Source organism: Dipodomys merriami, unplaced genomic scaffold (assembly GCF_024711535.1).
Source record: "Dipodomys merriami isolate MVZ:Mamm:240054 unplaced genomic scaffold, mDipMer1.0.p SCAF_24, whole genome shotgun sequence".
NCBI classification, from domain to species: domain Eukaryota; kingdom Metazoa; phylum Chordata; class Mammalia; order Rodentia; family Heteromyidae; genus Dipodomys; species Dipodomys merriami.
The window spans coordinates 18,047,125-18,073,080 of NW_027203826.1; the positions used below are offsets into that span (position 1 = coordinate 18,047,125).

At 42.1% G+C, this 25,956-nt stretch overlaps 1 protein-coding gene across 1 annotated transcript; it reads left to right on the plus strand.

The window, feature by feature from the left end:
• Positions 1-668: 668 nt before the first annotated feature.
• Teddm1 (transmembrane epididymal protein 1) lies at positions 669-25,956 on the plus strand. Its single transcript, XM_070034048.1, is given in 7 exon segments — positions 669-681; positions 2,982-3,035; positions 3,169-3,228; positions 24,553-24,642; positions 25,225-25,311; positions 25,314-25,510; positions 25,777-25,956. Coding segments are annotated over 7 exon segments (681 nt in total).

A 25,956-nucleotide genomic window follows, 5' to 3' on the forward strand; every position in this document is an offset into this window, starting at 1 on the left:
AGAAAAGGCTAGGTGGGGCTCAGTGATGTGTCTCTATGAAGAACTATCAAGTTCAAGTCAGCAAGTGTTTCTGCTCCTCCCCATAGCAATCCATTTCCTCCATAAATCACTGACTGTCTAGAACCAGATGCACTTAAAAAATAAATGCCAGCACCAGGGCCTGTAATCCTAGCAACTCAAGAGGCTGAGATCTGAGGATCACGGTTTACAGCCTGGGCAGGAAAGTCCATGAGACTCTTAACGCCAATTGAACACCAGAACAGCTAGCTGTGGAGTGGTGGCATAGTCACCTTGAGCACAAAACCTCAGGGACAGTGTCCAGGCCCTGAGTTCAAGCCCCCAAATCAGCATAAAGTAAAATAAACACGAGTAATAAACATTCTTCTTATACAACAAATGCTGTAGATTACTAAGTCTCATAATGAGCCATGTTTGCATTTGCCAGGTGAAGTCATTAAAGTTCCAGTCTTCTTTGAAGGCCACAGAGCAAGGAAATGAAAATCAGGATTCAAATCCAAGTCAATCTTGGGTAAAGCTCAGTGCTTGTCCCTAACCTGCCCTGCCTTGTGCTGCCTGGCCAGAATTTCAGTACCACATGTGACAAGGTATGTCACCCTGACTCTAAATGAGTCAGCTAGGTCCATTTTCTCATCCTGAGAGTGGTGTACATGGCCCTGCCTGGTAAGCTATAGCTTGCTAGTGATAGCCCAGCAAGAAGTGGGTATCTATCTTTCTGCAAAAGCAGCATATTCTATGTATTCATGCTGTGCTAGGGATCAAACCCAGTGCTGCAAATGTTAGGCAAGAGCTCTCTAACTAAACTACATCTTCAGCCCTTGGATTTTTTGAGACAGGCTCTCACTCTGGAATCCATGCTGTCCTTGAACCTGCAATATACTTGCTATACCTTCTAAGTATTAGGATTATAGGCATGCATGGCCACACCTACAAGTTCTAAAGCCAAAAATCAAATGTAGTCAGTCACTCAGAAGGACTCTTCTTTTCCTCCATTACACTCCTAAAATATTAAAAAAAATTCCATTTCCCAGTCACCTTTATCCCCATAATTTTGTCCCACAATTGCCTTGAGGGTTAGATTGGAAGTTGGAGTTATCATAACAATATAGGCTTTTCATTAGATTGCCTAGAGCTTGAGTTGCATGTAGCCTGTCCAATTTCTGGCACTTGGAACAGAAGCCCAGCATGGAGTCTGAAAACTACAACAAAAGCTACATCCCCAGAATATCCTGACAACTCAAGATCCTGTAACTTCCTATTGATTTATTAGACACAACAGAAAAACCTCTGTCTGGTATCCAAGGTCTTGGTCAGCTGTCTTCGGCCTCTCTATTCATGCCTGTGGTCACCCTAGCCCTCTTTCATGACTAACTTTCCTGGCAGGCTTACCCCTTGCCAACATCTCTGAGTGCTGTATGTTCTTCAAATTCTATTATTTCTTTTATAGCTCAAGGGTGAGTGGGGGGAGATGTTTAGAAGGCTTTCCTGACTATAAATTTGTTTGTAATCATTTCCTCAGTAGGCCAATATTTACTGAGCACCTCCTAAAGTGATCAAATCCCTCTTTGGGTAGTCTTTGCTGAGCTCTTTCTAAGTGCTAGGTACTAAGTTCTCTGCACATCATCTGTTTCCCTGCTCCCCAGGCACAGATATCTCTACAAGAAGTTGTTTGTTCTCGTATCTAAATTCCTGTCCTCCTGTGTTCTTTGGAACCAACTTCAAACAGACTCCTGACCCCACCTCTCTACTGAAATTGTTCTTCTCAAGGTCAGTAATGATTTCCATGCTGCTAGATCCAATGGTTGATTTTAGGTCTTCTCATTATCTGACTATATCATAGACCACTCTTTTCTGCGTCTGTGTGCTAGTACTAGGGCTTGAACTCAGTGCCTGAGTACTGTTCTTTAGTTTTTTTGTTCAAGGCTAGATCTCTACCAATTGAGACACAGTTCCACTTCTGGCTTTTTGGTGGTTAACTAGGGAAAAAGAGTCCCATAGATTTTCCTTGTCTAGGCTGGCTTTGAACCATGATGCTCAGATTTCAGTCTCTTGAGTAGCTAGGATTGATTACAGGTGTGAGTCAATGGTGCTTAACTTCCTAACTGCATTTATTTATTTAAGTTGTGGGGTTTGGGCCTGAGGGTTGTCCCTGAGCTCTTTTGCTTTAGATTATTTCTCTACCACTTTGAGTCATAGCTCCACTTCCAGTTTTTGAGTGGTTAATTAGAGAGAAGAGTCTCAGGGGGACTTTTCTGTCTGTGCTGGCTTTGAACCTCAGTCCTTAGATCTCAACCTCCTCAGTAGCTGGGATTACAGGTGTGAGCCATCAGTACCTAGCTTCCTAAATTCTTTTTTTTTTTTTTTTTTTGTCAGTTGTGCTTGAACTCTAGGCCTGGATGCTGTCCCTGAGCTCTTCAGCTCAAGGCGAGTGCTCTACCACTTGAGTCACAGCACCACTTCCAGTTTTCTGGTGGCTAATTGGAGATAAGACTCACACAGACTTTCTTGCCTGGGCTGGCTTCCAGCCGTAATCCTCAGATGATGAATAACTTTTGATAGAATTCTGGATAAGACACAGCATATTTATTTAAATGATTTAATATTAAGTGTGTATTAATCTATACTCAAATACTTTGTAACATGGAGCTTAGACCCAGATTGAAATACAGGATATTTTGTTTTTCACATAACTAAACACCTGACAGGACATTTGAAACTTATGTGGGACACGAGGTAATGTTTTTTGCTTGATTTCTCTCTCATACCTTAAGGAATATTTAATATCGTAGCCCTGGTCCATGAAATGACATAACAATCCCAATTCTTGTGATATCAAAATATTCCTTGAAGTTTCCACACAGTTCTCAAAGAGGGTGACAGACAGTTCTCCCTGGATTCTCTCTGCATGGCTCCTGAGCAAAGATACTGACTGCTTTTGCCTTTATTATCTTTTCCAATGATAGTTTCAGAGCAAACAGCTCTGGATGGTTGGAGATACTGGTACCTTGGAGCAAAAGGTAGGCATGGGTAGGCATGCTTATTGTCAAATACCAAAGATTTAGGCTTTCTAAGCCTAGGGTTTCTTTCCTCTCCCTACACTGCAACTCAGCGAATTGCAGACATCTTCTGAGGCTCTTCATTCTGCCTCAGGGTGTCCAGAGTTGGAGAAATGGACAGGAGAATGCAGGTGCTCTGGCTTCAGCTACTATTGTAAGTAAAGCCTCTTGTCTGTGAACCAGGAGCTTCTTGTCTTCTTCTAGAACACAGAAAACGGTGACAGGCTAACTTGGCTTGTTTCAGGTCTTTTCCAGTTCTGGATTGTGACTCCTTTGACAGTTACCAGAACTATATACTAACTCTAAGCCCGATGCTCTTGTCTTCACCTCTTCATGAACTGCTAACATTTATGACTAGTTACATAATAATTGGTTTACTTGATGGCCAGTTATAAAGTAAACTTCCTCTAAATCCTCTTGCTAGCTCTATGAAGTGCAGTCTCCTCTTTCCAATTCTTTTATTATTTTTTACTTTGTGCCAGTCTTGGGGCTTGAACTCAGAGCCTGGGCACTGTCCCTGAGCTTCTTTTGCTCAAGGCTAGCACTCTATCACTTGAGCCACAGCACCACTTCCAGCCTTTTCTGTTTATGTGGTACTGAGGAATCGAACCCAGGTCACTTCATGCATGCTAGGCAAGCACTCTACCACAAAGCCACATTCCCAGCTTCCTCCTTCCAATTCTTTACACTAAAATCCCTCCCTTCAGTTTTGATGTTGCTCTTTCTCCCATATCACATACCCAATAGATCTCTAAATATTCTTGACACTCACTCAAAGGAAAAGCTGACCACCTTCCACTCTCTTCATCTCTCTCATCCTGGTCCATGCCAGATCAGCTCCCAGTGGAAAATGGTTACAGCCTCCCAACTAGTCTTCCGGCTTTCCCCCAAGTCAGTCTTCAACACAGTACCCGTCATGAACTTATTTAAGCTTTGGTCTCATTAAGTCACCTTTTGGCTCAAATTTCCCTCCTGACTTATCTTGCTCATAGCAGAGTCCCTATGTCTACTTCTTTCCCCTGTCCACCCTTTATGGAGATCTGATAATGTGTGTATGTATTGCTTGCTTTTTTTTTTTTTTTTTTGTGGTTGATGGGGCCTGAACTCTGGGCCTGGGCGGTGTCCCTCAGCTCTTCAGCTCAAGGCTAGTGCTCTACCACTTGAGCCATAGCGCCACTTCTGGATTTTTATGCTTATGTGGTGCTGAGGAATCGAACCCAGGGACTCATGTATGCAAGACAAGCACTTTACCACTGAGCCACCTTCCCAGCCCCAGCTTGCTTATTTTTTATTACCTATCTCCTCCCACTTTGCTTATTGCAATCAAAGCATTTGAGCTTCACAACTATAGACCTAGTCCCCTTGACTTCTTGGGATTAAAAATATTTTCCCCATGAAAACATAGAGCCAGCTGTGGTGGCCCATGACTGTAACTTCAGCAACGAGGCCAAACAAACATCACAGAAGAAACAGGGGAAGTACAGCTTGCTATTTTAAAAACATTTCCCTGGACTTCTCTGCCAGTGCTCCTACTGTGTTTCACCTGAAAATCTCCCCCCTCTTGCTCAGATCCAGCCATTCTTTTGTTTTTTTTGGTTGGTCGGTCGTGAGGCTTGAACTCTGGGCTTGGGCGCTGTCCCTGCACTCTTCAGCTCAAGGCGAACACTACCACTTGAGCCACAGCGCCACTTCCAGTTTTTCTGGTGGTTTATTGGAGATAAGAGTCTCATGAACTTTCATGCCCGGGCTGGCTTTGAACCGCGATCCTCAGATCTCAGCCTCCTGAATAGCTAGGATTACAGGTGTGAGCCACCAGCACCGGGCAGACCTGCCATTCTTAAAGGAGCAGGTCCCATCTAACTTCCTGCATTATGTTGTTTCAGTTCCTCCAAGATGGGAATGATGGAACTTCGTATCTCTTTTGTGACATGTCATAGTCCCACTTCTAGTGTGACTACTTATGACACCCTAGTTCTTCTCCTATAATCTGAAATTCTTGAGGGCAATGACAGTGTCTTATTGGCCAGCAATTACACAAAACATTTAATAAGAGCATTAGAGCAAGTTTCCTGTACACAGCGGGTATTTGACACTTGTTTGTTGAACCATGTACACAGAGGCATTGCAAAAGATGGAATCTCAGGGATTCTGGTACCATAGCGCCTTGTTTGAAGCTCAGCTGTCCAAGATCTGAAGGTTTGCTGTCATCAAAAGCAAACGCTGGCTAATTGCCAGAGGGCATCTACCTCATCCTGGCTTCTGCTTCAAAGTTCCCCCAAGTTCCAGGCTCGGCTCTCTTTATCTTTCCTTGTTTGCTCATTAAAGTTAATTTGGGACATGAAAAGATCCTGTACTGAATATTTCATTAAAGCCAGGTCTTCCTAATGCAGCAACCACAGACAAAACAGGTAAAAACAGGGCAAAGGTGGCAAGTATGAGGAGAGAGAGTGTGTCTCAGGCCTCGTGTTCATGGGCTGACATCTGCATCTTGGCTCTCGGGATGCTCCATGGAAGAAAATGTGTTTCATCACAGAGACGTTATGAAGTCCTCTAGGAGCGCCACAGAGCCTTCTTGGACAATTAAGAAAACTATAATTTGTGCAAAAAGTCTTATCTAAAGTCTTATGTGAGGACTAAGATATTTAATGTTCAGATCAGCTACCATTTCTGGATTCTTACTGTGTGCCAAGGGTTCACTGAGTTGTTCTACAGATTCTGTCTTCTAGATCTCACAGTACATTTCTGAAGGGATACTACTGCTGACTCCTCACTGCATATGAGGAGAATGGGACTTTGAAAAGTTATTAGCCTTTGGGCTGGGAAGGTGGCTCAGTGGTAGAGTGCTTGCCTTGCATGCCTGAGGCCCTGGGTTCGATTCCTCAGCACCACATAAGCGAAAAGAAAAAGCTGGAAGTGGCGCTGTGGCTCAAGAAAAAGCCGGAAGTGGTGCTGTGGCTCAAGTGGTAGAGTGCTAGCCTTGAGCTGAAGAGCTGAGGGACAGCGCCCAGGCCCAGAGTTCAGGCCCCACGACTGGACCAAAAAAAAAAAAAAAGTTATTAGCCTTTCTACTGCTGAGTAGAAGATGTGACAAAGTTGAGATTTCAGCAACAACTGACTATTCCTAGGTTCATGCTACATACTATCTCATGCTATCTCAACGAATCCTGGTTTTGTTGGTGGCAGAAAGGGCAATAATGATACTAAGGGTGCTTCTCACTAAGGCAGGGCCATGATTTTCATTTACTCTTATATAGAAAAGCTTATTTATTTGAGGAACAAAGGAATAGGACTTTCTGTCTCTCTCCTTCTCTGTCTCTGTCTGTCTATCTGTCTATCTGTCTTTCTCTCTCTCTCTCTCTCTCTCACACACACAAGAAGCCAAGGACAACTTTGTCTATGTGACATGTCAATCTTTAGATTGAATGGGATTGTCAAGTCTTACACAGTTGGAGCTAGAATAGTGAAGACATTTGGAAGACAAAAAAATAAAAACCTACCATAATGTGTCTCTAATCTTTAGTTCCTCTAAGCTTCTATAGTAACAGACTCATCAGTGTTTTAAGGGAAAATTTAATTCTAGTAGATGCAAGTTACTCATTCTTATGGAATCTTTTTTTGCTGTTGTTTTGGGGTTCCTTGTATATTTTATTTGAGGGGACTGGGAAAGGTTCTCACTAAATAGACTAGGCTGACCTTGAGTTCCGGATTCTCCTACCTCAACCTCCTGAGTGCTGGATGGTTACAGATGTACACCACTGCACCTGGCTTCCTTTGGAAATGAAGGAAGAACTAGGGTCCAAAATACAAATGTAAGTCAAAGACTGAAGGATCTTAAAGTTTCATCGAGCGTAACATAGATTTTCAGAACAGAACAAAATATTAAGTCAAACTATGCAGTATTTGTAAGACACATTTTAAAACACTGAGGCACAAAAAGTTGATGCATAGACATATATGCTAGAAAAATCAGGCATAGAAAAATGAAAGGTAGAAAAATCTAGAAACTTAAAGGTAAGAAGCAATAATTAAAGGGACAAGTATATTTGCCTTCTTTCTACTATGTTTAATTCATCAAGAAGATATAATAATTATGAAACCCTAATGCATAATTGACCATTTGGCACATATTAAACTCTAATAGAAATACAAAGAGAATTGAACAATCCCATGATGCAGACATTGCCACAGTCCTCTTAGACAGAATTATACCATGAAAAATATTCTAAGACTATAGATGAGTTATTTGAATACAGCTCAAGGAACATTTATGCAAAAACAATATATACAGTTCATAAGAGCCGAAATAACATCAACATAAGAATAGTAAAAGTTGGGCTGGGAAGGTGGCTCAGTGGTAGAGTACTTGCCTTGCATGCATGAGGCCCTGTGTTTGATTCCTCAGCACCACATAAGCAAAAAGAAAAAAGCCGGAAATGGCGCTGTGGCTGAAGTGGTAGAGCGCTAGCCTTGAGCTGAAGAGCTGAGGGACAGCGCCCAGGCTCAGAGTTCAGGCCCCATGACCGGACCCCCCCCCCAAAAAAAATAGTAAAAGTAAAAACAATTTTTTATTGTCAAAGTGATGTACAGAGGGGTTACAGTTACATAAGTAAGGTAATAAGTACATTTAATAAGTACATTTCTTGTCAAACTTGTTACCCCTTCCCTCATTTTTCTCCTACTTTCCCTCCCCCCACTCTCAAGTTGTACAGATCATTTCCAAAATATTGTCTGGTGTATATCCCTGTTGCATTGGTTCTTTGTCTCACCATTTTGTTGTTCCTCTTTCCTTCCCTAATTCAAATACATGTATATACAATACCAGGGTACCAAATCAAATAAAGTGACAACAGGGGATATTCCATAGGGGGAAGAACATACAAAAGAAACAAAAAATCACATAGTACATTAAAAACAACAACAACAAAGAAAAACCTCTGTGTCTATGTCTTGGAGTTCATTTTGCTTAGTGTCATCTTATATGGTCATATGTACAGAGTTATGAGCTATTCTGCTCATCTGGTAAGGTTATCCTAGAAAGACTACTAATTATTGCAAATAAGGGGAACCATGTGACCTATGTTTCTTTGGGTCTGGCTTACTTCACTTAATAAGATTTTTTCCAAGTCTTTCCATTTCCTTCCTTACAAATTGGGGTGGTGTCATTCTTTCTAATGGAAGCATAGAATTCCATTGTATACATATACCATATTTTCTTGATCCATTCATCTACTGAGGAGAGTCTGGGTTGGTTGCATATCTTAGCTATGGTGAATAGTTGTACTAGTAGCTTGGCACAGGCCAAAATTTTCTTAATAAAGACCCAGAAGAGCCGAGCATTGGTGGCTCATGCCTGTAATCCTAGCTACTCAGGAGGCTGAGATCTGAGGATCGAGGTTCAAAACCAGCCCAGGCAGGAAAGTCCATGAGACTCTTATCTCCAATAAACCACCAGAAAACCAGAAGTGGCACTGTAGCTCAAGTGGTAGAGCTCTCGCCTTGAGCTGAAGAATGCAGGGATAGCGCCCAAGCCCAGAGTTCAAGCCCCACGACCGATAACTAACTAACTAACTAACTAACTAACTAACTAACTAACTAACTAAATAAATAAATAAATAAATAAAGACCCAGAAACACAACAAATCAAAGAAAGGTTGGACAAATGGGATTGCATTAAATCTCAGAGCTTCGGCATGGCAAACGACAGAGCTAGCAAGATCAATAGAAAGCCCACGGATTGGGGGAAGATCTTCACTAGCCATACAACAGACAAGGGCCTCATATCTAAAATATACTTATAAGTCAAAAATTAAATCCCCCCAAAACAAATTAATAAGTGGACTAAAGACTTAAAGAGAAACTTCTCTGAAGAGGAAATAAGAATGGCCAATAGATACATGAAGAAATGCTCAACTTCTCTGGCCATCAAAGAAATACAAATTAAAACAACATTGAGATTCCACCTCACCCCAGTTAGAATGGCTATAATAACAACTCTAATAACAACAGATGCTGGAAGGGATATGGCCAAAAAGAAACACTACTGTACTATTGGTGGAGTGTAAACTCTGGAAAGCTGTATGGAGCTTCCTCAAAAAACTACACATAGAGCTCCCCTATGACCCAGCAATCCCACTTCTGAGCAGTTACCCAAATGATCACATAAAAACACAATTTTTAGGGAAATTTGATTTTTTTCTGGATAACTTAGGTTAAAGAGAAAAACAGAATTAGAGAAACTATTTATTTATGTATGTATGTATGTATTTTCACCAGTCCTGAGGCATGAACTCAGGGTCTGAGCACTGTCCCTGAACTTCTTTTGCTCAAGGCTAGCACTCTACCACATGAGCCACAGTGCCACCTCTGGCCTTTTCTGTTTATGTGATACTGAGGAATTGAACCCAGGGCTTCAGGCATGTTAGGCAAGCACTCTACCACTAAGCCACATTCCCAGCCCTAGACCAACCATTTAAAAGCAAAGTAAAACAAAACAAACAAAAAACGAAACCTACCTCTCATAACAAAACCTGTAAGACACAGCTAGAATGAGATCAGAAGAAATGGGAAGTTTCCTCCACACCCTACAGAGGTTAGAATTAAGGACAGATAAGTAGGTTACTCCTTGTAGGTCCATTCCCACATTGCCATTTTCTTTCTTTCTTTCTTTTTTCTTGGGTCCAGTCGTGGGGCTTGAACTCTGGGCCTGGGCGCTGTCCCTCAGCAATTCAGCTCAAGGCTAGTGCTCTACAACTTGAGCCACAGCACCACTTCCAGCTTTTGTCTGCTTATGTGGTGCTGAGGAATCGAACCCAGGGCCTCATGCATGTGAGGCAAGCACTCTACCACTGAGCCAACTTCCCAGCCCCCACATTGCCATTTTCATGAGTTTTGCAACTCCTTAAGTTGAGACTATCCAATACAGTCCAGATGCAGGTGGCTCACGCCTGTAATCCTAGCAACTTAGGAGCTGAGATATGAGGATCACTGTTCAAAGCCAGGCTGGGCAGGAAAGTCCATGAGACTCTTATCTCCAGTTAACCACCAAAAACCTGGAAGTAGAGCTGTGGTAGATCTAAAGAGCTCAAGGACAGCACCCAGTCCCTGAGTTCAAGCCCCATTGCCCCCAAATTTTTTACTTGGTTTTAATTTATCTTCATTTTGATGTAAATAGTCACATATAGCTATTGGCTACTACATTGGCCAGCACAGCTTTAGACACCAAAAGGCATAGCAATAAATAGATAAAGGTAGAGAGGACTCTAGAGTAACACACAAAATATCCCTCACTTTCCCTGAGAAAGCTAGTTAGATGGGGCTTAGACTCTGACCTTGTAATGACTCCCCATACAAATGCCACCTATGAGTTCCTATCTAAGCCTGGCTACACAGTCTTCCCCATCCTGGCACTATTTACCATAGTTTATATCATATTTACCATACCAAGACAAGCGCCGAACACTGATGAAGATGGTGATGGTAGTGAGGATGATGATAGCCTGGGCTAAGGAGACACTAGCACCCCCTTCACCCCCACTGCCTGCAGTCAGTTTTGTATGACATGTCTAACAATGGTTCTACTAACCCTGTATATCTCCCCAGAACAACTCTTATCAACGAAAGAAACCCCCAAAATGTATTCTGTCATGATCTCTAATTCTAAAGAATTCTTCATTAATGTATGCTTATGTAGTGTGTGTGTGTGTGTGTGTGTGTGTGTGTGTGTGTGTGTTTAGTATAGTACTCTATTGTACTTTCTGTGAGGACAAGAAAGAGTGTCACTGAGGTTAGTAAATTCACACTCACTGAATTTATTTTATTTTATTCTATGCTCACTGAATTCTAAGAGCCTTATTTCTCATCATCTTGCACCTAGCGATGTAGGATAGATGGCACTGTGTCTGGAGAGACTCAGGGCCTTGGGCGACCCTCAGGCCAGGGGAAAGGTCAGGAGAGGGAAGGATTCCCATGGGCTCCTATGGTTACTTTGAGTTTCCTCAGTAATGGCTTTCCACCTACTCTGTGCCGACAGACTGGAGCTGTCTGTGAGTTCTGCTAATCATTCACCACACTTGGCTTCCTCTCAGCTTCTGTGGGCAGTGTCTGGTTTGGGATGGGCAATTCCTATCATCAAAGTCCTGAGATCAGGATGCTCATGTTTTAATGAACAACAGATTGCTTTGATGCCTGGCCAACGTGCAGCACGGCACATCCCAAATGGGGCTCCTTGTTCTGCATGTGTGCCACTTTCAACCTTCAACCTCTGCTGTCCTAGGAAATGTTCTGTCCTCCTCTGACTGTTGATACTCTGTCCCAGCTTCCAGGTGTGGTGATTACTGGTCCTAGTGATGATCAAGAGAGGAATTATATCTGCTCATCCCCTTACGTTACTGTGTCCCTAACACACAACCACAGGAATACCATTACTAGTGAGCAAATGCATCTCCCTCATTCTGCAGTCAGGACTAGGTAGACCTGGGCTGTTCAGATACATGCATGGGCTCCTAACAGACTTAGTAGTACCATTGAGTTTGCTGTACTGGGAGCTACTTTTACTCAAAGGAGCTTAACATTTTCCCTGAGCAAAGTCAAACTAAGAGAATGCCCAGCATTTCTATTTCTTGGTCTATTTCATGACTGTCACACACACAGCTTCCTTTTGTACTTCTTTTTGTTTGTTTGTTTGTTTGATGTGCTCATTTAGGGGCTTGAAATCAGGGCCTGGGCACTGTCCCTGAGCTTTTGTGCTACCATTTGAGCCACAGCTCCACTCCAGCTTTTTGGTGGTTATTTGGAAAGGGTCGCATGGACTTTCTTGCCCAGGATGGTATGGAACCATGATCCTCATATCTCAGCCTCTTGAGTGTAGCTAGGATTACTGACATGAGCCACTGGCATCTGGATCCTTTTGAACTTCTTTGATCTGGGCATTTAAGTCATTTCAAGTTTTCTGAGTGTTTTGACCATTAGCTAAAAAGGAAAACATGAAATAATAAACATACCTCCTTTCTATTCTCCTATGTATCCTTCTCTCTTTGTCTCTCCCTCCCTCCCTCCTTCCTTTCCTTTCCTTCCTTCCATCCTTCCTTCCTTCTTCCTCTTTCTTCCACACTCAAATGTTAAAAGCTCTCTCAAAGAAGCCGAGGCTAATTAGTAGAAATATTGGAACTGGAATGGTGAGCACTCAAATTCTAGTCACTTTGATATAACATCCCTGCCATCCTGTAGTAGGGTCCCTACAACAAAATGCTATTATAATAGTGCTTATTGTCAGCGTAAGATATGGCTAATGCTTATTTCTCTCTCACTTTTTGTTTGTGTATTTGTCCAAATTTTCTGAGGCCATATATTATCTTTGTTTTAGCTTGGATGACAAAGCTGCTGTAATGTGGTAATAGTTCCCATTCCTTAGCAGCAACAACAGAAAGTGTATGTCTTACTCATATGTGTGAGACTTTTCATTGCTGTGACAGACACATGAAAGGAACCATATAAAGAAGGAAATACTTGTTTTTTAGCTCACAGTTTCAGACCAAAGTCAGCTGAATCGATTGCCCTGCTTTACAAAGCTTGTGGCAGAGCAAAACAGCTCACCTCATGGTCAAGAGGAATAACAAGAAGGCCTATGGGCCAAAATATGCCCTTCAAAAGACACTCCAGTGACATATTTCCTCTAAGCCAGCCTCACCACAATCTCATCTCCTCTGAAATGGCTGTCCCAACTTTGAATCCACCGAGAGATTGAACCATTGATTAGGTTAACACCCTTATATTCTAATCATCTCTGGAACTACCTTTAAAGATCCTCAAAAGGGTCCTTTTCTAATCTTCTAGGCATTTCTCAATCAAATCAAGTCAACAAGATTAACCATCACAGACTGAATCAAGCTAAAATGAGAGTTTCTGTTTATGAGGAGGAATTCAGTAAACCTGTTTCTTACATTTAGGGGCTCCTCCATTCTCAACAACGTATAACTTTTAAGGAAATTAGTGTGTGTGTGTGTGTGTGTGTGTGTGTGTGTGTGTGTGTGTGTGTGTGTGTGTGTGCAGAAGAAAGGAAAGTAATTTGGAATATTATGTAAAGGAGGAATATTTTGGGTGAGACCAAACAGGAACATATCACTTCCATTCACAGTCCATTGGCTAGAAGTTGATTATACTATGAGGCTATTTTTAACTGCAAGGCAGGGTGGAAAATATAGTTTATTGTGGGGAAAAAGAGAGAGAAAGAAAAAGAAAGAGAGGAAAGGAGGGAAAGAGGGAAGGAGGAAGGAAGGAAAGATGGAAGGAAGGAAAGAAAGAAAGAGAAAGAAAGAAAAGAAAAGAAAGGGAAAGAAGGCATGAAAGGAAATTAGTTCTATGAGTTGCTAATTGCTTACATACGGAAGTCTATACCACATTGTATGGAAAAGAAAAGAAACTTGAGACCAAAATAGTTAAGGAAGGTAAGCCCCTGTGTGTGTGTGTGTGTGTGTGTGTGTGTGTGTGTGTGTGTGATGTGTGCTTGTTTGTTTTTTGCCAGTCCTAGGCTTGAACTCAGGGCCTGGGAACTGTACTTGAGCTTCTTTTGCTCAAGGCTAGCCCTCTACCACTTGAGCCACAGTGCTACTTCCAGCTTTCTCTGTGTGTGTGGTGCTGAGGAATCGAACCTAGGGCTTCATGCATGCTAGGCAAGCACTCTACCAGTAAGCCACATTCCCAGCCAAGGCAAGCCCCTTTGTAAAGCCATCTTAAACTTTGGTGTGGCATTTTCACAACTCTGTGCTTTTACTGGTAAAAACAAGCACACAAACTGACCTCCATCCTCAAGGCCTGGAGAAGTTGGATTTTCCAGGCACAAATGTTCCACCTGACTGGGAAGTTGGCTCAGTGGTAGAGCTCTTGCCTTGCATGCATGAGGCCCTGGGTTTTATTCCTCAGCACCACATAAGCAAAAAGAAAGAAGCCGGAAGTGGTGCTGTGGCTCAAGTGGTAGAGCTCTAGCCTTGAGCTGAAGAGCTGAGGGACAGCGCCCAGGCCCAGAGTTCAGGCCCTACAACTGGACCCAAAAACAAAACAAAAACAAAACAAATGTTCTACCTTACCTGTGGAGAACACCTTCCAAGGCTCCCAGTGAAATCCTGAAACTGTGAATAACTTCAAACCCTATATATACTATTATCTTCTATACATCCGTACCATGTTTAATTTTAACTAATGTGTGTGTAGCATTATATATTGCATGTAAGTATTAAACTACTATATATATATTTACTAATATAAAACTGCTTATATGATATGTATTTATAATAAACTCATAGTACATGTAACATATAATATTATATATATTATATATAATAATATATTATATTATATATAATATATTATTATAAATATACAATATGTAAAATATATTACATAAAAATAAAATGTATTATTCAATGGCTATAAAATACCATATTTAGATATTTATACATATTATATGTAATATCTTAAAAATGAAGGTGATTGTATCATTTGGAACAACTTGGATGAGCCCACAGACACTATGTTAAGTCAAATACACAAGACATATTGGCAGCATGGCTCAAGTGATAGAATATCTGCCTAGAAACTATGAAGCCCTGAGCTTAAACCTCAGTGCTACCCAAAACAAATAAAACAAAAAAATCTCTGTGCCTAGAACAAATACAAAATAAACAATGCAAAGTAAGACAAAAAGCATATGATATATAGAATCTATATAATAGATTCTATATATAGAATCTATAAAAGTTGAATTTATAAAGCCAGGCTACTCAGGAAGCTGAGATCTGAGGATCGTGGTTCAAAGCCAGGTTGGGCAGGAACCTCTGTGAGACTCTAATCTCCAAGAAACCACTCAGAGAACCAGAAGTGGTGCTGTGGCTCAAGTGGTAGATCGCTAGCTTTGAGCTGAAGAGCTGAGGGACAGTGCCCAGGCCCAGAGCTCAAGCCCCATGATCTACCAAAAAAAAAAAAAAAAAAAGTTGAGTTTGTAGAAGCAGAGAATGAATGGCAGTAATCCAGTGGTAGTGGAGGTCAGGAAACGAGGACACATTTGTCAAAAGGCACAAAGTGCCGGTCATATATAAGTTCTAAAAATCTAATTGCAATATACTAATGATTATAGTTAATAATGCTGTATTGCATATCTGAAATTTGCTAGGAGAATAGATGTTAAGTGTTCTTACCTAAAAAACTGTGAGATGATGGGTATTAGTTTGGATATGTTAATCATTTCACTATATAAATATATATATATATTTCAAAACAATGCCTTATATACCTTAATTATACTCAATTTCTGTTAGAAAAAAAAGTGAAGCTGGAAATGTTGCTGTGGCTCAAGTGGTAGAGCGCTCGCCTTGAGCTGAAGAGCTGAGGGACAGCTCTGAGGTCCAGAGTTCAAGCCCCATGAATGACAAACAAAACAAACAAAACAAACAAACAAACAAAAATGAAGAGCCTTGCCTTGGGTGAAATTCCTCATAGGTATAGGTATCTGGCTATCACCTAGTGCTGAAGATTCTTTCTGCCTTTCTTACCAAATGATAACAACAGAATAAAGCAGAGGTGCTAATTCTCATTAATATATAAGCTGGATCTACTTTTTCTCAACATAACTATATCTACCTTTTAATAAGAAATAACACCTTGCTGGGTACAAGTGGCTCATGCTTGAAATCCTAACTATTAAGGAGGCTGAAATCTGAGGATCTTGGTTCAAAGTCAGCTCAGGCAGGAAAGTCAATGAGACTCTTCTCTCCAGGTAAACACCAAAAGGCCAGAAGTGAAACTGTAGTTCAAGTGGTAGAGTGCTGTCTTTGAGCACAAAGGCTCAGGGACTGCACCCAGCCCTAGGACAACACTGGAAAAAAAAAGAAAGAAAGAAAAAAGAAATTATACCTTATCACTTCAAAATTGATCTCAGATTTTTTTTCAGACTTTTCTGCTCTCTAATGGAGATAGCAAGGGACAGGTGAATAGCCTTTTTGGTGGTCCTTGAACTACTTGCTACAAAAGAAGGAAGAGTTCAAGAAGAAGTTCAGTAGGAGCTCAAATGTAAATGCTGCTTATTATATGGTAGCCCATGATTACAATCCCATTGCTTTCTGCATATGACCCAAGAAATGAGTTAGGGCAGGTGCATGAAGACCTGTGAGTTATACAGACTTCTCTGCATAATCTCCATGTCCATGAATTGGACAGGAGCAGAAGAAAGCAACCATGCGAGAGAGGACAAGTGTAACCAGAAGCTCCTGAGAGCTCACTTTCCCACTGGTGCATACACAGACATATTTGTCCTCCACTCCCACTGGCAGAAGTCAGTGTACTACAATGAAATGGGTCAGTGAGCCTCCCTTCACCCAGAGTGTAGACTCTTATCTGCTTACAGCATTCTAGGCCATCTTCAGCCCACATCTCTAAAACTTTCTGAATCATTTCCCTAAACAAGCTCTCAAAGCTTTTGAGCCGCATACACGTATTTTCACAGCAACAACTCCAAGTCTCTAGTACCAATTGTCTGTGTTAATCATACTGCTCATTGCTGTGACAAACACTGGAGGGAAATAGTTTAAAGGAGGAAAGATTTTCATAGGCTCACAGTTTTCGAGGTGCCAGTCTCCAGTCAGTGAACACTCTTGTTCCTGGATGGTGGTGAAGCAGAAAATCATGGAAAACTGGGCAGAGTGGAGGAAAACTACTCACATGGTTGCTGGAAAAAAGAGAGGAGGGCCAGAGACAAGACACCCTTCCAAGGACAAAGATAGCATTCCCCCAGGGACATATTTTCTCCAGTTAGACCCCACTTAAAGTTTCAATCAGCTCCTGAAGTAGTGCCATATTAAACTTTTGATCCATGGAAGCTGTAGGATCATAAACTTGTATTGGTTAAGCTCCTAAGGGTGTGTTGATTTGTTACATAGCTACAGAAAATCATTATAGATAATATTAATTTTAAGACAGTGTATCAATACTGGTCAGTGATAGGACATACTATATCTGTTTCTGGGAAGTCCGCATCCAAAAGGAAGCTGAGATACAAATGGGAGAAAGAAGCTTCAGTATTGCTGAGTTCTTGTGCTGCAGGAAGGGTAGACAATCATGGGTCAGGATTCTATCTGGCTGGTTAAGAGATGCACCAAACTTGATAGAAAATTCCAGAAGATTGCTATAGTAACAACAGTAGGATTTGCTATAATGGAATTAAATGGCTTCTTTGTGTAATCAATCATTTTTCCTATTAATAGCACCATTGTTAGTAGTTTTTAGATGAGTGTGTTTCATTGGGGGGGGTACTATTAAGCCAAGTAAGGACTTGACAAACTCAAGGAGCAAAATTTTGCTCATTTATCTTCGTAGGTTTTTATGCTTATCTAAAGTAAAAGAGTTAAAATTAAAAAAAAATAATAATAGGAAGAAGAAATCTAGGTGTGATGGCACAGGTCTGTAATCACAGTACATGAGAGGTTAAAACAGGAGAATGGGTAGTTTGGGACCAGTTTCAATTATATAACAAGCGTGGGACCAGCTTATTGAGACTCTTTTACTAAAACAAAACAAAGAAGAAAAAGGAAGAGAAAGAGAAGGAGGAAGAAGAGAAGGAAGAAGAGAAGGAAGAGGAAGAAGAGGAGAAGGAGGGGGAAGAGAAGGAGGAGGAAAAGAATAAAAGGGAGAAGGAAAAGGAGAAGATGAATTTTGATGAAAGATAAGTTAACTCAATGTGGTGATATGTATGTTGGTTTGAAAAAAATCAGTCTATGGAAAGAGAGACTTGGGGAGTTTAAACTGTGCATGTAGTAGTATATGAGCATAATCAAAGACATGATATAGATATAACAGAGGTATGGTGAGTACAAGCTTCCACTGTGCAAAAAGTTTACAGAAGTAATAAGTAGACATTCACAGCTGTTGAAGACAATAATTAAACAGTACTTGAGGTCAGTGATATAAGCAGAGAGACCTATGTGTGGTTATGTAAGGTAAGTACAAAGCTCACATTATACATAAAAAGAGAAAAAAAATTGAAGAAGAAAATTCAGAACTGGGATGCTAGGAAAAATCAAGGACGTGTGAGTCCTTTTGAATTATGAGAATACTGTTTTCAACATCTTGAGAGCCTTGCTTTGTTAAGTTAGTACCACATTGCAAGGCTTAGCAGGCCTTACTTGAAATAAGAAGAGATTAGAAGCACGAAGAGACAGGCTGCTGTAGTGTTGATTTCCGTGGACTTGCTCCCATTGGACTCTCTCTGCTTGCCACATTGCTGCAGCATGGGAAGTTACATTCAGTTTTTGATGCTGATAATGTCCGCTTAAACTGAAAAGACATTAAATTAGAATACACATTTGAGAAACACCAATTTGATAATGTAGCTCTCAAGATGCCATTTCTGACCAAACTTTTACATCTCCAATGAACTGTACCTTTCCTGAAAGTTTGATTGATTTAATTTGCCATGCTGGGAATCAAATTCAGGATCTTATTGTGCTAGGCAAACACCCTACAACTGAGCTGTATCCATGGCCCTCACTAAAGCAAACATTTCACTAAATATGTCATTCTGTACTGTCTAAATCTGTATAACCCAATATGGTGGCCTCTACCCTATGAAGCAATTATCATCTGGCTTTTCTTGAGATGTGTTGTGAATGTAGAATATGTATCTAAGTTTGAAAACTTGATTTGAAATAAGGGAGCTAATGCATTCTGTATGATGTACTTGTTGAAATAATATTTGGGGTATGATAGGTTAAATGTCTCAGTAATATAACCTTTTTATTCTTGTCTAATGTGGCTGTTATCTATTTAAAATTATTATTTTTTATTTAATCTTTTTTTTTTGTCAGTTATGGGGCCTGAACTCTGGGCCTGGGCGCTGTCCCTCAGCTCTTCAGCTCAAAGCTAGCACTCTTACCACTTGAGCCACAGTGCCACTTCGGGCTTTTTCTGTTTATGTGGTGCTGAAGAATCAAACCCAGGGCCTCATGCACGTGAGGCAAGCACTCTGAGCCACCTTCCCAGCCCTAAAATTATTATTTTTTATTGGCTGGTCATGGGCTTGAACTCAGAACTTGAACTCAGGGTGCTGTCTGAGTTCTTTTGCTTAAGGGTAGCACTCTACCACTTTGAGCTGAAATTCCACTTCTGGTTTTCTGGTGGTTAATTAGAGATAAAGAGTCTTATGGACTTTCCTGCCCAGGCTGGCTTTAAGTAGCAATCTTCAGATCTCAGCCTCCTGAGTAGCAAGGATTACAGGTGTGAGTCACCTGCACCCAGCAAATATTTAAAATTATATAAGTGACTTTGATTTCTGTGGAACAGAGATAGTCTATGTGGTGTGTGTGTGTGTGTGTGTGTGTGTGTGTGTGTGTGTGTGTGTGTATGTGTGTGTATGTGTAGAATCATGCTTCAACTAAGTTCTTCAAGGGTAAGAGCTGTCATATTCTTCTTTACACATACCCTGAGTCCCACAGCAGGATCCCAGACGTTCATAAACTTTTGTTTAGGGGATGTCAGAGATCTTCTTACTGTGGTATGATGTAGGACAAATGGAACTGGTCTTTTGAGACCACCCCTCGCCTCTGGGATGCGCGTACCCTATAGTGGGGGTTAGATCTGGAGACTCTCACTGTGGAGCAGTGGGGACCTGAAGGATAGACCTCCATAGACTTCTGTGGTCAAGCTGAGTTTCTTCATCAAACAGCTTTACAGGTACTCTGTGTCCCCAGACTCTGGAGCTGTCTGACAGTTCTGCTAATCATTCACCATCCTTGGCTTTCCTTTGGGCTACTGTGGGCAGAGTCTGGTTTATGATGGGCGATTGCTATCTTCAAAGTCCTAAATTGGGATGCTCATGTGTTAATAAACAACATATATCCTTGCTGGTTAGCCAAGATGGGGGCCTGGTCACCCAGGTGGGGGCTTCAGCCACTTTCAATCTCCTGCTGCTATCGGGTCTGTGTTGCTTTCTCCTTCCTCCTCTGACCACGGGTGAGATACAGCTGGGGAAATAAGTGTGTAACAGGAATAATCTCTGATAGCTGTACCACATGTGGACCACAGCCCTGGAGGACTAAAAGCAATACTAAGAGTGGACATACACAGCTTTGAGGGCTCAGGACATGGCCCACCTGGCCTGGCCCTGCTGATTCTTAGAAGAGTTATGGCTCCTCTGTCTCCCAGAGCATTAACCTCAAAACGGTTACTGTCAGGTCCTTCTTTGGATTGACTCCTTCTGAGCACTCCACCTCCAGTGATTTCCAAGGAGTTTGATTATTCACCAGAAGGCAGAAATAGAAAGATAAATTTATTCACTTCTGTGTAATGAATTTACACGTGGGACTCTCTCGTCCTCCAACTTCTGGAGAGAGAGACTCTCTCCAGTCCCAAATTCACATGTGTGACAAATTTGTCCAGGCCTCCTCATTTTCACATTAGGAAATTAAGTCTACCACATTTATAATTTTAGGAAAGGGTATGCCATTTAGCAAATCAGGAGAGAACTGGAACTATAAAATTCAAATTCTGATTTCCAATAAATATGTTTTCTACTTCCTCATAGCCTTTGTAAACCTGTGTCAGGCAGTGGCCATTGCCAGGGATTGGATCACAGGTGTTCTGTTTTTTTTTTTTTTTTTTTTTTTTTTTTTTAATGTTCCTTTGGCTTAGGTAGTTTCCCTGATTTTTTTTTTTATCAGTGACTATACACTAAAAACACCTAAATTTAAATACGCAAAGTAGAGTCTTTTAGAAAGCAAAATGGAGTATTGTTTTTTCCAAATTGTATTTGAGCACAATTCCTGAACTTTAGCCAATTTCTCAGTAGCCAGAAGCAATCTGAATTTTGGAGTTCTTAAGGACAAAGGGAGATGTTTAACTCTCCTGGCAATAAGCTAACTTGAGAAAAAGTTCTAGCGGGCTCTGGTGGCTCATGCCTATAATCCTAGCTACTCAGGAGGCTGAGATCTGAGGATCGAAGTTCAAAGTCAACCCGGGCAGGAAAGTCCATGAAACTCTTATCTCCAATAAACCACCAGAAAACTGGAAGTGGTGCTGTGGCTCAAGTGGTAGAGTACTCACCTTGAGCTGAAGCGCTGAGGAACAGTGTTCAGCCCCAGAGTTCAAGCTCCATGACTGACGAGAGAGAGAGAGAGAGAGAGAGAGAGAGAGAGAGAGAGAGAGAGAGAGAGAGAGAGAGAGAGAGAGAGAGAGAGAGTTCTGACTTTTGATGGTTTCCCCTACAAATTTCCAGCTTTATGATGGTGCCCAAACAATCATATTCCATAGCATGGCTACGAACACACCATATGATTCTCTTCCAACTGGGTGGAGCCACAGCTGCAAGTCAGGAAATCCTAAGAGCAGACAAAGATTGCCTATCGGGTATTTTGTGGCTTGCTCTAGTGTTCTGTAGGTTTGGTGTATTAAAAGCATTTACATTCATGTGACCTGGGTGCTGGTGTCTCTTGCCTGAAATCCTAGCTACTCAGGGCTGAGATCTGAGGATCCTGGTTGGTTGGAAGGCAGTTTAGGCAGAAAAGTCTGTGAGAGTCTTACCTCCAATAAACTACTCAAGAGCCAGAAATAAAGCTGTGGCTCAATAAGTGGTAGGGTATCAACCTTGAGCAGTTGAGCTAAAGGAGAATGCAAGACCCAGTACTGGAAAGGAAGGAAGGAAGGAAGGAAGGAAGGAAGGAAGGAAGGAAGGAAGAAAGGAAGAAAGGAAGAAAGGAAGGGGAGAAAAAAAGAAAAGAAAAAAAAAGAAAAAGACCAATATCATCTCACTAAGATTACTGCTCTCAGTGGTATCTATATTTAACCTAATTTCTTGCATTAAGGATGGATCATAGAAACAGAGGAATACAGAAAAAGTAACATGGAATATGGATTTCTGATAAAAATCAGGCTTTTGCATATGGGATCCGATGGGAGTCTATGAAACCTGCTACCTCCCAGCTATGGGGTGGTCCTGGAGCTATTTCAGGTCAACAGTTCAGTGGGAAGGAGGAAATTATGTCATGAAACTGTGAACCGTGAAGAGCAAGGACAAACTGAAACCTACCAAGACAAACTAGGACCCATGACGATCTCCCTCTCTCTCTCTCTCCACTTACCCTCTCTGTCTCTCTCTCTTTCTCCCCCTCTCTCCTTCTCTCTTCCTCCCTTTCTCCTTCTCTTTCCCTCTCTCTCTTTTATTTTTTTGTCAGTCATTGGGCTTGAACTCTGGGCCTCATGACCGGACCCCCCCCAAAAAAAAATTTCACTTGTCAAGACACTATGTTAAAAATAACTTTACAGGCTGGGAAGGTGGCTCAGTGGTAGAGCGCTTGCCTTGCATGCCTGAGGCCCTGGGTTCGATTCCTCAACACCACATAAGCAAAAAGAAAAAAGCCGTGTTGTGGCTCAAGTGGTAGAGCACTAGCCTTGAGCTGAAGAACTGAGGGACAGCGCCCAGGCCCAGAGTTCAGGCCCCATGACCTGACCCCCCCCCAAAAAAACAAACATAAAAATAACTTTATAACTTTGGGAGGGGGGATGAGATGGGGACGTGAAGAGGAAAGGGATGGTAGGGGAAAAGCAAAGGAGTGGGTAACAATGCTTGATAGGAAATGGACTCATTACCTTGCTCTTGCAATTGTAACCCCTCTGTACAGTATCTTTTCGATAACATATATATGTTATAGTGTATATATATATATATATACATATATACATATATATATATATATATATATATATATATATATATATATATATATATATATAATTTCACTGTGGCTGGGTGCCGGTGGCCCATGCCTGTAATCCCAGCTACTCAGGAAGCTGACATCTGGGAATCGTGGTTCGAAGCCAGCCTGGGCAGAAAAGTCTATGAGATTCTAATCTCCAATAAACTACTCAGAAAAAGCCAGAAGTGATGCTATGGCTCAAGTGATAGAGCACTAGCCTTGAGCATAAAGAAACTCAAGGAAATGCCCAGGAACTGAGTTCAAGACCAAGGATTGCAAAAAAAATCATTTGTGGCCAACCTTAGCTTGTAGCCACATAGAGAAGGGATTTGCGAGAAACATGGTTCAAGCTTAGTACTGCCAATACCCTGCAAACCTACTACAACCCTTAAATCAATTTCAAAAGATGACTTTGAAGATTCATCTAGAAGCCAGGAAATGTGGCAGAGTGATGGTGTTGGTTATTGGAGGAATTTGGGAGGTGGAAAGGAGGTAAAAGACCCTTTCGTGGTCCTAATCAAGATGTGTCTAACACAAAATAGAAAAGTCAGATCGATGCTAAGTATGCATTATATAGTCCTATATCCAAATGTGTGTAGATCAAAAGACATTTGACTTCACAGTTAGACCAACATTTTGCCTGAGAAGTTCTAAGGATGCTCAGGAATCTGTATGAGTTCAGCTTTTCTTTGGATATCATAATGACCCCCAACTCCAACTCCATTTCCTTCTCTTCCTTCTCTGAGTAAGTACTGCAAAGGACAGGGAAGGTCTGTGGGAGACAGGGACAAGGATGACTAGCATGTTTTGGGGGCTGTAGAAAAGCATGTGCACTTCCCAATGCTCCTGAATGGAATAGAACAATGAAGCCATCTTCTGCAAATGTGTAGGTTTGTCTCAAGAAATGTTTCCTCTCTGTGGGGGAGCAGTGGGTGGGGAGAGATGATAAAATTAGATGGGAGGTGATTCTTTCCAAAGCCCACTTGTATCTATGACTGAGTTTTGTGCTTCTCTACTTCAATAGATCAATGGCAACCTTTATTGGTCGGGTGTACCCTGGCCTGTTTCTGGCCGTATATGGACTGTATCAGGCAACAGTGGTTTCTAAAGTCATGATATTCAGTGGCTTCCTCCTGTACCCTTCAGGCCTTCCCATATATAAGGAAAGATGGGCCAGGCTATGGGAAATCTCCCCTGGATGAACAGCCACCAATGTTTCTATACCCTAAACAATGGTAGCACTGCCAGGCACCTGTGACTCACATCTGTAATCCTAGCTACTGAGGAGACTGAGATCTGAGGAACGTGATCTGAAGTCAGCCTGGGCAAGAAAGTCCCTGAGACTCTTATCTCCAATAAACTATTCAGAAAAAAACCCAGAAGTGTGCTATGGCTCAAGTGGTAGAAAACTAGCATTGAGCACAAAGAAGCTCAGGGACAGAACCAGAAACAAGCAAACAAACAAACCCAACAACAATAACGGGGCTGGGAAGGTGGCTCAGTGGTAGAGTGCTTGCCTTGCATGCATGAGGCCCTGGGTTCGATTCCTCAGCACCACATAAGCAAAAAGCTGGAAGTGGTGCTTGGCTCCAGTGGTAGAGCGCTAGCCTTGAGCTGAAGAGCTGAGGGACAGTGCCCAGGCCCAGAGTTCAGGCCCCATGACTGGAAAAAAAAAAAAAACAACCAACAACAATAACAATGGCAACAGTTCTCCACGTTCATGCTCCTCACTCTCATTGGCTTTGTAGATGTCATCAGCAAGAATGTACTGCCCCAGAAGCGTGTGGTCCTAGGATGCTACTCCCTCTTGCTGCTGCTGCTGGCATCCCTCATTCAGGGTGTAAATTCTGCTCCTGGATGGCAAGCAGACTCCGCCCTCCTCACAGCAAAGTCTCTGCTCAGTACCTGAGTTACCTAGGCAACTGGCACACCTGAAAGAGGTCACATCTACATCAGCTAAGGTCACATCTGGATTGGATGTAGCCACTTCTTTCCCCGCCCCTACCCTCGATAAGGCCTAGCCCAGGGCCAGACACTCTTTTTCCCCAGCTCTCTTTCCCAGCCAACATGGCTTGGTGCCAGCTGGAGCAATGAATAAACCTACCCATTACTTGAATACCACGTTCGTGGTGTGGTTCTTACTCAGCAACCTCTCTTTAAAAAACCTAACACAGGGCTGGGATAGTGGCTCAGTGGTAGAGCGCTTGCCTTGCATGCCTGAGGCCCTGGGATCGATTCCTCAGCACCACATAAGCAGAAAACAAAAAAGCCCGAAGTGGCGCTGTGGCTCAAGTGGTAGAGTGCTAGCCTTGAGCTGAAAAGCTGAGGGACAGTGCCCAGGCCCAGAGTTCAGGCCCCATGACCGGACCTAAAAATAAATAAATAAACAAATAAATAAATAAATAAAAACCTAACACAAGGCTCATCAGGGATGGAGCTGCAAGTTCATTCTCTGCTCATCTTGGTGCTGCTGCTGCTGCTGCTGCTGGTGTTGATGGCAGAGATGTGGCTCCTGATGTGCTTCACCTCTGGATGGTTGAGACGTCTCTGTGTCTGATGATGGGCTTCTGCCTGATGTAAGTGGGCTTCATTTTATTCAGACCAGTCTCTGGTTACCTATTGGAGGAGAGTGACATTGACCCCATCTTGTTTGTTACCACTGTCTTCTGCTAGTCTGTGATAACAAATGCTTCATGCCTGTTGGGAATCTGTGCAGCACCGCCGCCACCTCCTCCTCCTCCTCCTCCTGTGTCAATTGTAGGGCTTGAACTCTGTGCCTGAGTGCTGTCCCTAAGCTCTTCAGCTTAAGGAGAGGGTTCTATCACTTGAGCCACAGCGCCACTTCTGGTTTTTCTGGTGGTTTATTGGAGATAAGAGTCTCAGGGACTTTCCTGCCTGGGTTGGCTTTGAACCATGACCCTCAGATCTCAGCCTCCTGAGTAGCTAGGATTACAGGTGTGAGCCATGGGCACCTGGCTGCCTTCTCTTCTTTTTGGCATCATCATTACAGTCCCAGTTTGAAGATGACAGGGTCCAAAGAAGCGCCATATCATAAGAGCACTCCAGAACTCTTCTGTAGGCTAATGCAGGAAGTAGTGCAGCCAGAGAGAAGACTCAGCTTCCCTTCTCTCCTTTCCAAAAGTTCACCCTGA